The sequence below is a fragment of the Accipiter gentilis genome, chromosome 7 (assembly GCF_929443795.1).
Source record: "Accipiter gentilis chromosome 7, bAccGen1.1, whole genome shotgun sequence".
In the NCBI taxonomy this organism is placed as follows: domain Eukaryota; kingdom Metazoa; phylum Chordata; class Aves; order Accipitriformes; family Accipitridae; genus Astur; species Astur gentilis.
Genome location: NC_064886.1, coordinates 6,939,256 through 6,953,083, shown reverse-complemented (window position 1 = coordinate 6,953,083; position 13,828 = coordinate 6,939,256). Strand labels below are relative to the sequence as shown.

The 13,828-nt window shown below is 41.6% G+C and overlaps 1 protein-coding gene across 1 annotated transcript in view; it reads right to left on the bottom strand.

Annotated features, from left to right (window-relative positions):
- MAPK1 (mitogen-activated protein kinase 1) overlaps window positions 1-13,563 on the bottom strand; it is a 39,819-nt gene extending 26,256 nt beyond the window's left edge. Inside the window, exon 1 of the mRNA XM_049805803.1 lies at window positions 13,158-13,563. Within this exon, the coding sequence (XP_049661760.1) occupies window positions 13,158-13,300 (143 nt within the window). The 5' untranslated portion in view covers window positions 13,301-13,563. The remainder of the gene's footprint in view (window positions 1-13,157) is intronic.
- Window positions 13,564-13,828: the final 265 nt, after the last annotated feature.

Genomic DNA, 13,828 nt, shown 5'->3' with positions numbered 1-13,828 from the left:
CCAGGGTGGGGCTGCTTCCAAACGCGGTAACCAGAAAGTGCACTGCAGTATCTGAGCGGCCTACAAAGAACAACACGCTAATTGCTCAGATGAACCTGTAACATGTAGCCCCTCTCCCATTAACTCCTTCTCAAGGAAGGAAAGATTTTCACCAGACAGATTGGGACAAGTGCCAAAGCTTAGCTCCTTCTACCCACAATGGCTGCTGCATGTTCTTCCATCCATTTCTATTCTTCACATGTTTCATTTCGGAGCAGAACTGGAACAAGTGAGAGCATGCTGCAGCTGCCGGGAGGAAAGGAGCCAGCTCCTGGCAATAGTTACATCCCACAGAGGGCTATTTCTTCATATAACCATTGAAAAACAACTGCCTACTCTGTCGGCACCCCCATCCTCAGTACACTCCTCTGCCATGCTGCCTGAAGGCTTACCCCATCCTGGGATATTCTTCCAACACTTCTAGGATTATTCACCTTATGGCTGTTTTACAGGCTGCTTTCAGCATATGCATACATACACATAAAAATACACAACGCTACTGGCAAACATCCTAATTACAACTCTAAATAAAAGACTGATTTGAAGTTTAAAAGGGATGTTTTATCAGTAGCTTTGTGTTGCTGTGGAAACAAGATTCCAAGGGCATATCCAGGGATAAGAATCTTTCTGAAATACTGAATAATTCTGCTTGCAACCAGGAGAGGAAAGGCAAAAATAATTCCCAGCAAACAAGATGATCTGTAAAGATCTTCAATCTTTTTATTCAGTCTACATTTAGCTCAATTGCGGACATTTCTACAACATGCTGACATTTATCAAGTTACAATGCAAATAGCTTAAACTTATTTTTAAGACTGCTGTAAGTAAAATAACACAGTATTATAATATAGTAATAACCAGCAGTACCATAACAGCCTGTTCAACAATTTTTGCGGGTGGGGGAAGGTGGTGTTATGGGTGCAGATTTGTGGAAGGGACTGTTTGGGGTTCTTTTTTACAATCAGATATTAACCCTTTCAGATTCTTCAGAATAATTAGTTTCTGATTCTAGATTATTGGAATACAGGGAGCAGCTATGCTGTATTCTCCTTTTACCAAAGAGGAAAGACTGGAAAAAGAAAGTAAGTAGTCAAAGACAGTTTCAGATTTGAGGACATCCAGTAATGTGTCATTTTTATACCGCTGAATATACTTTTTGTCCCCAACTGTAAACACCTATGTTTACTAGAAATATTTGTTACTTTATTCCATTTATTCATAATATTTTTGAAGATAAATAAGTATATTATTCATTAGACCTTTTTTATTAGCACTAACTTCCAGAACCTGGTTTTAAAAGGAAAAGGTGCCCATTCATATTAGGATATATTTGCCTTGTTTTAACAGACCTCAGTTTATGAAAAGACTGCCCATGTCTTGCTCAGAGTTTTCATTTTGATTTAGTAGATTTCTCTAGAAGAGGTTCTCCATAATGGAACACCTCCCAGCCTTCTCAGTTGTGAATTCAGGAAATAAACTATACAAATAAGGGCATCTTAATAAGCTTCTAATTTTCTCCATTAAAGATTTAATTTTGCAGACTAATTCCTACCATGTAGGAAAGTTAGAAGATCCATGAAAATGGAGAGCTACCTAAATATTAGATTCTTAAAAAACAAACCCAAACAAAACATAACTCAGCCTTGAGGCTCTAGTTGCTTTTCAAGCCACAAAAAGATTATAACAACTTTAAGAACACAAGCACTACATACTTCTTCATCCTACTCTGAGGGACAAAAGTCAGATAGGTTGTAATTCAGCACTCGAACTATCTATGGGCATGCTGCAGACATTCCCCATTGATTATTAAAAGACAGCTGTACGTATTATCTTCTCAGTCTTTGGGAAAAATGCATAAGCACTAACAGCTTAGAATGAAAGAACAGGCCAAAAATCTTGAATTCAAAACTGAGATGCTTCAGAGTAAGCTTAGATACAAGAATTACATACCGAATTGCCAAAAGTTTGAGTGTTTAAGAAACAGACCTCTTCTCATAATTATCTGATTGCTGAATTCTCCACCATTTGTCAAGTGTGTCGGAAAACTACCTCAAGTTACAAATTGCAGGATGACCTCAGATTTATCTTAAGTCTTGTTTCTGCTAAGGAAAGAAAGAGCATATGCACTGTGCTGCGACATATGGCTGCCCACAGACACTGAAACTCACTGACAATTTCTCCCCATTTTCTTGCTTCTCATGGCACAAAAATGGCAGCAGAGGGAGATGTGAGCAACATGAGAACATCAAAGTAACCGCATAGTAAATGTGATCCAATTTGCATTAGTATTAATCTGGCCCTACCCGAAAAATTCCTAATTGCATGCTATTTGAAAATCTTCGTTTTGTTTTGGGGTTGTTAGGGGTTTTTTTAAGCAGTTTGTCATTTGTCAGGATTCTAGTATCAGTGGATAGATTATTGCTTTGGGGCGAAGAAAATATGAATCCGTTTCTAAACCTTTTATCATGACCCCTTTGCAAAGCAACTGTCATACATTACAAACTCCTCATGAGTTTATCCATATTCCTAACCCTTCTCGTATGTTGCTCACCACTGCTATGATTTTGGTTTGTTTTTATTATAGAAGATACCTAAACAACCTATTTTTGTTTGTATTTCTAATAAAATTGATTTTTTTTTTCTTTCCAACAAGGGGGAAAATAAATAAATATCCTTTCTAAATCAGTGCCCTTTATTTTATCACAAGTCCATAGCAAGGTGCCGAAGTAATCACTGCAGACTGCCCTATCACGCTTTTAGTTAAGCTCTGAAGCTTACTGGGTCAAAATGTAACTGCATTACCTTCACCTTTACCACCTACTTTTTCTGTCATCTTTCTCATAACATTCCAAATCAATCCTAATATTAAAGGTTTCTGGTACAATTATGCCGACTCCCATGACAAAAGTGAATAATTACTCATCAGTGATTTTACTCTTTGTCAATTTCTGATCTACTACAGGTTATTGCCCTTCACACCACAAATTCTCAAGGCACTTTTGTAACCTCCTATAGGAGATTTGTTTTCATGTATCTACTTAAAAAATTCTAATAGATTACAAAGGCACAATTTTATTTTTCAGAATTTGAAAAGTAGAATCCGATGGAACCTTCCAAAGCATTACAATTTTATTCTATTTACTATGCACATAATAATGACTTAATAGTTTAATTCCTTAGATCACTCCTAGTATTTTGAAAACAAATAGCTAGTCCTGCAAAATGGAATCTGTTAAATAAATTACTTTTGCCAGAAGCTCAGGCAATTCATAATCCCGGGTGTGGCAGACCAGATGATTTGTGTTTTGTTAGCACTGACTAAGCAGAACCATGAAAAGCAACAATTCTAGAACTACACCTCAACATTAGTATTAGAAAAATATTAGCTATTTCACCCAGGGTTCTGTACTGTTTGGCTAAAGATGTCATTTAACTTAATGAAGTTTTGATCAATCTTAGTTGTTCCAGGGGGGCGGAAATCACATTTCTCAATCTCTTCCAGTATGTATGTTTCTTTCTATACCTTTAGCTGTGAAGCACTGTGACTTCAAATCATCATATATGCCTACTATATTTTATGCCACTTCAGTTCAAGTTGGCCTTCAGCAAATATACAACTCTTACATCTTAGTATTTTGTCTACTTCTTGCCTTCCCACTTATCCTCACCATTTTAGATTTACAGGTTCTCTGCTGCCCATATTTCCTTCGGCAGCATCTACACCAAATTTAACATTTAGGCAAACTTCACTGTTATGTTTAAAGGCCCTCTGGCTAGCTGCGAAATAAACCCCTCATTCCAAAAGCATCTATTGCTTTTGATAAGATATTATGATATTAAATACCACTATCTTTCTTCTCTCTATATAAACTTAAAGACGATTCCTGTGGGAATCAACTTCAGGGTAAAATTGGGAGAGCTCAACGACACCCGAGACAACCTAAGAGCTCAGTGTACTAAAAGGAGTGGTTGTGGTTCACTCTTCTTTTTGTGCCCAACAACCCTGCCCCTTTCTCACTTTTTTGGTTGGATCAATGGCTATCTTTGTGCCAGTTCAGAGAACTGAAGCAGCTCAAAGTCAAAACAGCTTACAAACAGGAACAGTAAGAAGTCTTTACCTGCATATTCCTATTCCCTTCCTGCGTCAGCACTAGCACTCACAGGGTTTTGCGTCAGTCACATCAACTTACCACATTTAAATTTTATTTTTCATGAAGTAACTTTTCAGGTAAATCAGTTTTCCAACACAGCTAACTCTACAGGGGTGTAAACACCAGCACAAGAGCAGAGGAAGGAATGACATGACGCAAGGCATGGAAGGAAAGGCTGCCCCTTTAGAAGCAGCACAGCTTGAGATCAGCACAAGTCAGTCATGGAAACCACAGCCTAAGTGTCTAGGCCCAACTGTCGTGAAAACTAAACCTCCACACACGAGCCGATGAAGTGCTGACTTCCTCCTCCTGTGCTTATGGCTTCTCAAGAGGCATCGAAAAGCCACCAAGACAGGGACAGCAGGTCAGTTACATAACCAGTGTTACTCCAGAGCCTCGAAAACAACCACCACCATCCCCCAGCAGCAAAGCAGGCACCATAAATGTGTGTAGGAAACATTTCCCCTTTCCTAGAGAGAAGGGAGAGCACTACCAGAGAGCCGTGAGTGGTAACAGTATTAACAAAACCCCCAAGGTGGTTTACTCTTCTGTTTAATAAGTTTCTAATTCGACTTATATCCCAAATACTCCTCCTAAAATCAGCTTTAGAAAAAAGGAAAAAAACACAAGATCCAAGCAATTACTGTAATTTTCAGTAATTAGCTTATTTAATTGATTCCACACAATCTAAATCTTGAGAGAGTTCACAGTATTTCACTCCAACAGAAAATAAAGAAAGAAATCACTGAAGAAAATCATTTATGCATACTTAGAAGCAGAAGTTTTCCTAAACCTGTAGAAACATCAGTGCAAAATGAAAACTATCACAAAGCACTAGAGAAAGCAAGCTCATTGCTACTGTCCACACTGCCATGGTTAGTTCAGTATTCCACTAGCAAAACAAAACAAAACACAAAAAAACCCCAACCCACTAGCAGCAAGTGTGCATCTTACCACTATCAGAAGTTACTTCCCTTCAGTATCAACTTACAAGGCATTTTTTGCACGTTTTTTCCATCTTTTTAGAAAGACATACCAACAGTAAACCCTAGCCCCTCAACATATTAACAGTTTTGTGTTTTGTTCAGACAGGGTATCAGCATTAAGACATGTTGGCTACTGTAACTAAAAAGAAGATATTTCACAATTATGAAACACTCAGAAAAATCCAATATAAAAAGTCAGCCTGAATGTCATTTGGGGTACTTTGCACCATTCAAATCCCAATAAAATTGGGCAAATTCTGGACTGAAGCAATTTGGGGAGTATTGATTTGCGGTGCTCAAATGACTTCAGGTTTTATTCTAGACACATCAGCAAAATTTGGTGGAGCAAAGTGCCTTCCCTCCAAACAAGCGAGAAGTAAGGTACTGCAGTGACAGCTGCTAATTTTAAGAAAAACTGCAAAATGAAGTAATTGCATATTATAAACTGTAAACCTAATTGCAAGTTGCTGGTACTTAAAACATACCAACAACACAGACAAATTACTGTCTACCGTGTAACAAAAACTCTCATTTGCATTCTAATCACCACAGTGCATTTCAGTATTTTATGAAAATTCTCTTAAAATACAAAAGAAGAACTTCCAAGGGAAGAGATTTTCCCTTAATAGAACTTAGGTTGTTGTAGTTTTAGGTACTGCTAAGCAACATAGATAGTAAAAACTCATGCACAACTCCACCAAGAACTGGACAGTCGTGAAGATTCTGCCCAAATCTAACAGAACACTATTTCTATTAAAGCCTTTCTACAAGCCACATATTATTTTTATTTTTTTTATACACACACACACAAATTAGTATTTCATCCTCTGCTGAGAGGCAACTGGGCCTGGGGAGGCACACAGCAACCTCTGGGCAGCCCTTCCTTCAGCCAGCGTGCAGGGGCTGCCAGGGCACCAGCAGCCTCCCGGGTGGGAGCCTGGGCGCAGTCCCTTCTGCGGGGGACACGGGGCTGGCTCCGCGGTAGCTCTCACCAGCAGACAGAGGCGGAGGCAGGAATGCTCTCTGAAACAGAAACCGACCTACTGCACACCGACGCGGTATGGGAAACCTCGCTTGCCAAAGTATGTGCCAACATCTCATCGAATAACCCCATCTGAATTAATGACATTTAGTACTACTTGGATCTGATTAATCTACCTGGCCAAAGCTGATAACTGATAAGTAATGCATAATTGGCTTCTAATGTACCTTGCAAAAGGATGAGTTTGAGAATAGCTTCTTTATATGCCTGAAAGTTGTAATAAAGCAAAGCTCCCTTCTGAAAAGGAGATTCATTCACAAGCAAACAACTGTCTTTAATAACTGACCTAGCAATTGATAGCATCTAGGTTTTACACAGATAAATCACCTGAAACAAACTACTCTTTGCTGCATTTCACATACACTATTAATTTAATTTACCTTACAACACAGTAAAAGAAAAGTTATATTCTAAAAATATCTTTATGGCTCCATACACTTCATTTGAGCAATTTGGAAATCAAAATTAAATACAATTGAAATCACTTAATAAAATGTTGCAGGGTTTGGGTTGTTTGGGTTTTTTTCAGACATTATTTGAAAAGTTCCTAAAATACTTCACTTTAAGTGCAAGTAAAAGTATTTTCTAGGTTACCAGAACACCACCTAACTTCATCCATTAGCAGCGCCTGCTCACAGCGATGAAGGCTAACCATGGACTGGGCTGCGTTATTAAGTGTGTGGCCAGCAGGTCAACCAAAGTGATTACTGTTGTGAGGCCGCATCTGGAATACTGCATCCAGTTTTTCTCTCTCCCAGTACTGGAGCAAGTCCAGCAGAAAACCATTAGGATGCATAGGGGACTGAAGGACATGTCATACAAGAAAAAGATTGAGGAAACTGGGTTTGTATAGGCTAGGAGGTGGGAAAAAAAGGGGGGTGGAAAGCATCTAATCGCTCTTTTAAGTTACATAAAGGGGGATTACAGAGAAAACTGATTCAGACTCTTCTCAGAGGTAAAAAGTACAAAGGACAAGAGGCAACGGTCACAAGTTGTGGCAAGGGAAACTCTGTTTTTAAGGGCAAAAGTTTCACTGGGCAATTGGTTTAACACTAGAACCAGAACCTGCCCAGAGATGTTGTGGAATCTCCACTCCTGGAGTTTTTGGAAATACTGAGTGGATAAATTGAACAACTTGATCTAATTTTGACATCAGCCCTGCTTTGAGTAGGAGGTTGGAATACATGACCTCAGGAAGTGCCTTTGAACCTACATTATGCTCCGAAATATTCCACAGCAAGACGTCATAAAATATTTTTATTAAATATCAAATTGATCAGTTAATTCCATTTTTAGATCATAGCTGAAAGCTATGACAAAGCATCAACGTAAAAAGCATTTAAAACATTACTATGTTGGCGACATATTAGTTTTCAACTTAAATTGAGCTGTACACCTACTCAGTTGGTACGCATTAACTCTTCTGTGGGCTGTAGATCCCCACTCCTAAACAGGGAGCTCGCTGAACTAACAGATCCTGGTGTCCTACAAATACGTATTTCTGGTCTCAAGAGTACCAATAAATCCATCTGTGAAACTGGGGCATCTGTTGTGTCTCTTTGGGGGAGTCTGACCCCTCATATGTGACCTCCTGACGCAGTCTCTTCCTCATTGGAGCAGCATATAGGATCTCTTCACTCTAGCAAAATACCTATTTTTAAGAAACTTGCATAAACTTGCCATCTTTAAGACTTCTACCATTTGTCAAATTTGATGGAAGGCAGGCAACAGGTTCAAGAATCTCATGTAGGGGTACAGGAAACAGACTGATGCAACCACATACAGATACTGTGAACGCATAAGCCTTATTTCATAAGCCATAAATCATGCCTAAGAAAAAAATAACACAAGTTATCTCTATCTGTTTCTGTGGGCTGGACTATGCTATGTTAAGAAAATGTGTATTTATTTATAAAATGCAACTGTCCCTGAGCTGCGCTCTTCAACTGTTAAGCCAGTATCCCATTACTTTGGGCAGACAGGAAAAGTTGCTACCTCTCATCTTCCATAAATCTTAAAGACAGTTCTGATACGAACAGAGAGCGAGTAGCTGCTGTCCCATCCCCGATTCCTACGGCACAGCTTGCCGACCACCTGTCCCATCACAGGGGAGAGCAGGAAAAGCAGCTCCTATTGCTCCTTTCCTCTTTCCACATGAGGTTAAGCAAGTGCTAGAAGTCTGAGTGACTGAAGGGAAATGCTTACCTCAGCCTTCTCCCCAGAGGGAAGAAGCTGATAACTAGCCACCAATTACATTCCCTAATTCTCTACTCTGATCCTTGCACTAAGGAGGACATATTAGTGTTGGCTAACTTGTATCAGCTCCCTGTTCTCCTTATCACACAGACCAGAACATGTTAATTACCAGATATCGACACCCATACACAACCTGTGCTCCCTAGAATCACATATAAACAGTGACATGAATCTCTATACTTGCTCTATCATTAAAGGGTACTCTCTCCAGATCAATGCCATAGTTAACAGAAAAAAAATTACAGGCTGTTTCTGATCCTTGCCACTAAGCAGTCCAGCCCAGATCACCAAGCTGACCCTCAGAGAGGGATGCAAACGCTACCTTGCTACCTTTTTGTGTAATGTCAGACAGTCTTGAAAGAAAATATTATGCAACCATCAGTCCCATCAAGTTGTTCATTTTCATCTTTTAATGTAAATATCTATGCCTTGCAGATCATCCTATTCCTGATATTTTTTTCCCCGTTTCGAGTCTTTATGAATATACTTCTCATATTTCATTTTAAGTTATCCGTCCTCTAGAAGTAGGACTCTTCCGTGAAACAGTAGAAGGGAGCAGAATTTTGAAAAAACTACTGCCAAATGTTTTAAATATTCTTTTCAGTATCACTTTTAACGTTCTTCTGTTGACTACCTTAACTTCTAATATAACTGTTCTATAGCACATCAGTAACACAAAGATGTCTTTGTAACAACACAGTCAAATTCAGGCCAAGAAATGCAAGATTTGAGCTTCAAGATTGTTTTCTTCCAACTGCATTCATCTTTATTATTGATAGGCAGTTATTTGCAGCAGTGATAATACTTCACATTCACATTAAGGCTGATGACAAGAAGGGCTTCCAAAACCCAGAATACAAATCAGAACATCCCTATCACATTCCCATTTACCATTTCTTTCCAAAAAGATTATTTGTTTTATACTGTCAGATTATCATCCTCACCCAATTACCACTGACCAACTGGATGAAGAACAAGTCACACTGGAAATTTAAAGCTCAACACTATCATGTTTTTATCACTGTTTCAGTGTGCTTAAAGTATGGCCTGTTAACAGGTTGCCTTTCTGTCCCCCAGAAGAAAACAAAACCACACACTTGGGGAGGAGGAGACAATCTCAAAAAACATTCACATTTTATTGTGTCTGAAAGGTAGTTTTGAAACTTTCAGACTTGGTCTGAAAGTCAGTCCCAGCTGGCTCTGAGGTTGATAATCCCCTATCACTGAAAGACAAGGAAAGTCACATAAAGAACTTCACACCAAAACCCATCATAACAACTCTTAAGTGAAAGAGAAGGGGGGGGGGGGGGGGGGAACGGGGACACGACACACCACAACATCTGCATATATTTGGATAAATTAATTCAGAGTAACAAACACAACTGTATGAATAACTAATTGCTCAAAGAGTGTCCTTCCTAGGAAGTGCTGAGGATTTTGGCTAAAACTTTGTTTGCACTCTGGTCACCCCCTAGTTTCACATGCAGAAATACTGAAAACAAAAAAATAGGTTAGAAAGGGACACTGACATGGATATCCACTGATTAACCACTTCACCCCCAGCAACAAAACTTCCGAATAAAATGCAAGCCTGTATCAAAGGATGAACATTTTTAGTGGAGCTTAACTGAAGGACGTTAAGATGGGGGTTTGCCTGGTAACATGCCTTTTCTGCTTACAAAGCTGTAGAAAGTACAGCCACAACATAGCAGTAAATGTACTACTCTGTTAAGTTTATTTTTACTCAAAACTTGATTATGTTAAAAATGACTGCACTAGGGAAAATAGTTAAATGCCTTTAAGGGTTTTCAAATACAGATGAGAGAACATTCACGTACAGTCTATTCAGTCAACATCTTCCTCTATTTCCTGTGCTGTTATTTTATGTTGTGATCAATATTTCTCAAACATTATTCTCTCTGCTGCAAAATCAAAATGGAAGACCGACTGTAACAACACTATCCTAAGAATACTTTGTTTGCCCTTTTATTACTATAATTAAAAGAATATTACTGTTTTCAGCTCCCTAATCCAATCATCCAGAAAAATAAGAATTAGGAAAAACAAGGAAAAGAATGAAGGATTTTAAGAGTTAAGTCACTTGTTTTCCATTTAACAAGACTTATGGCACAATGCACTTGTAAATAACTAGCATCTCCCAAGTCGTACACATTAGCTGTGGATCTAAAACAAAACCATCAGAGCCTGCTTTGCTTTCCTTCAGCGTACAAATGTGTACAAATTTAAATGGATTTTGCAGTTGCAGGAAACATCTCCTGCACACTCACAGCTTGCCCTCTACCCTGCCCCCCAAGGGAGAAGCTTCTGCAGATCCTCACTGTATTAGCAATCAAAGCAAGATAAGAAACATAGAGTATTAAACTGCATAACGTATACGTCTGTTGATTGATAAGTAACCTTATTTAATCATAGTAGCTTGTATGTTAAGCACTACAATACATTACAGTTGCTATGGCATTTAACCGCAAGTGCATCCAACACTTTCCTTATCAAGTATACAACAGAAATTGAGACTTTGTTCCCTGTCATTTCACACCCAAGCCAGAAGAGCAATAATTGAGAGCACAACATACCGAATTTAGTATTTCACATTAGTAATTTCATAGTAGAAAGCACAGGAGCCAAGTTCATATTTCAACTAAACCAGATTTGCATTTTTTGTTAGTAATTTTGTACAGCATTCATAGCAGGCACAATTTATTAGAGTAAGTTTTAAAATAAAAGATAACCTTATATAGTTTTGGGGAGGAAACAGTTTCAGTATAGAACTTAACATACCATTTGGAGGGGCAGAAAGTGGCCCCGTTTCCCCTGTATCTGCTCACTAGCATAGTGATGCCAAAAAAGGGCATCAACTGCCATCATACTGCTTCTTGTAATCTCTGATCTGTCGTGGAATATTTTAGCTTTAACATGTTGCCTGTTAAACACACTTTTAACACCCCATTGATATGAACTGGACTATACACAGCATACATCTTGGAAGTACTATTCCCAAGTACCTTCCTAAATCGGGCGGCAAGTGTAAAACCAGCACAGTTAGCACTGAGATTATCTGCACAGGTTTACTTGTCCTAGCTCAGATGATAAAGTACACTGTAATAAAACACAGCCTGTACCATAAGCTGCATTAACAAGTTTTGGACTGGATATATTGCTGTGATTTCTAACACTAAAACAGTAACAAGGATATTTTTACACCATAAATAGGTTTTCTGATTTACATTTTGAAGGTTCTTCCCACAGCAAAAAAGTGAAGGCCGCAACTCAAAACTTTGTAAGAGGCTCATCTCCCAGCTAAATTCAGGCCTAGATGAAAGCTTCCATCCTGACATACAAGATGACTTCATCTTAACAGGCCAGCACAATTCAATGACTATATGTAAAAACCTATAGCTATAAAAATCTGTAACATACAGCTGAAGGCTGTGAAGAGCCTTAGCTGAGAAATGCACTAGTTTACAAAAGATTGAGCATCAGAGAGAGAAATTAATGCTGATAAAGCTTTCGTGAAGTCATAGCCTGTAAACCTCATTTACTACCTCTGGTCAAAAAACATGGTGAAGAAACAGAAGCAGCATTGGAAGAAAGTTGACAAAACGTTAACAAAAAAAGTTTTTCATCTGCATCCCTTAAATAACTTCAGAAGTAAGTTTTGTTTTTTCTAACCTGCTTTACTAATATAAGACAGAACATGAAATCCTAAGTAAGGTCACTGAGCATGTCAAATTTATAACCCAGTCACTAGATATATCATCACACAGCATCATCCCAACTCATTTAGATTGCTAAAAAAAACCCGATCTCACACTCTTAATCCGGTTAGTTCACATTTTCAGTACTTTTTCGTTCATTCACCTCGCTCTTTAAGACTGGTATTTATCAAAGCAAACACACGCAATCGCTTTTTAGTGAGACTTAGTACCCAAGTCTTCGTGATACAATATAACCAAGAGCTAGAACGGCTGAAGAGAACTTTCACCTGTATACATGTTAATTTAGACACTAATCTGGCAGGCTATGCAGCACAGACAGCACGTCCTAAGAGAAGGCAGGTAGGGGCAGCAACTTGTATGCACGGATTCACTTTTTTTATCAACCGTGACCTCAGGGACATGCCGCCAGGTGAGCCCTCGCACGGGCACAAAGAGAAACGCGGAGCTGCGAGCAGGATTTTACGACCTTTTCCCCTTTTTGAACGCCTGCAATCACACTTACAGGGACGGCGAAAATAAAGAGAGCAACCGACTCTAGAGGCAGGGACAAAAAAAATATTCAAGAAAATAAACGCACGACTGAAAGGAAACGAGACGTTCAGCTGCACCCATCGATGGAGGAATTTGGGGCGGGGGGGGGGGGGGGGCGGGGGGGAGGGGGCGGCAGCGAGGGAGGGGAAGGGAGATGCCGGAGGGACAACCTCGGGAAGCACGAAGGGAAAAGCAGAGCTGAGGAGAGCGAGGCAGAGATGCTTGAGCCCCGGCTTCCCCTCTCCCGAGGGCAAGGAACAGGCCTCTCCCCCCACACCACCCCCCCGCAAGGGCGGGCCGGAGCCCGGGGCCGGGCCCCGGGGAGGCTGCGGCCGGGCAGGGCGGCGGGGAGGGAAGGAGGGAGTTGTTCAGGGCAAGGGCGCTGCCCCAGCTGGGCTCGGCAGCCGGCACTCACCACACCATGCCGTAGGCCCCCTCGCCGATGTAGGAGAGGTTGGTGTAGCGGGGCCCCACGTCGAACACTTGGCCCCGCACCATCTCCGGGCCCCCGGCGTTGGCAGAGCCGCCCGCAGCCCCGGCCCCCGACACCGCCGCCATGTTGTCCGTGCCGGGAACCGCGGTGACTGCGTGCGGGGGGGAGGGGGGGAGGGGAAGGGGGGAGAGCGGAGGCGGGGGAAGGAGGAAGGAGGGGGACGGGGAGAAGGATGCGGGAGGGAGGGAAGGGAGGAAAAGAGGCGTCGCCCCGCTCCGGAGCACCGGCCGCTGCCGCCGGTTCCGAGGCCCCGTCAGCGCCGACCCCGCGGCGGCCGCTGTGAGGAGACGCTGCCGGCCGCGCGCGCGCGCATCGACCCGGGCCGGGGCGGGGGGAGGGGAGGGGAGGGGAGGAGGAGGGTGGGGGCTCGCGCGGAGGGGAGCGGCGGCGGGGCGGGGCCGGGTGGGGGTGGTCAGGGGAGGGGCGGGGCCGGGGGCGGGACCGGGGACTGCGGTAACCGCAGCCGCTGGGGAGGGGAGGGCGCGGCAGGGCGGGTCACGTGGTGGGCGTGCCGGCTCTGCGGGCGCGCGGCCGCCCGGCGCCATTAGAGGCGTCAGGTGACGGCGGGCCGCGGGCAGGAAATGGAGACCGGG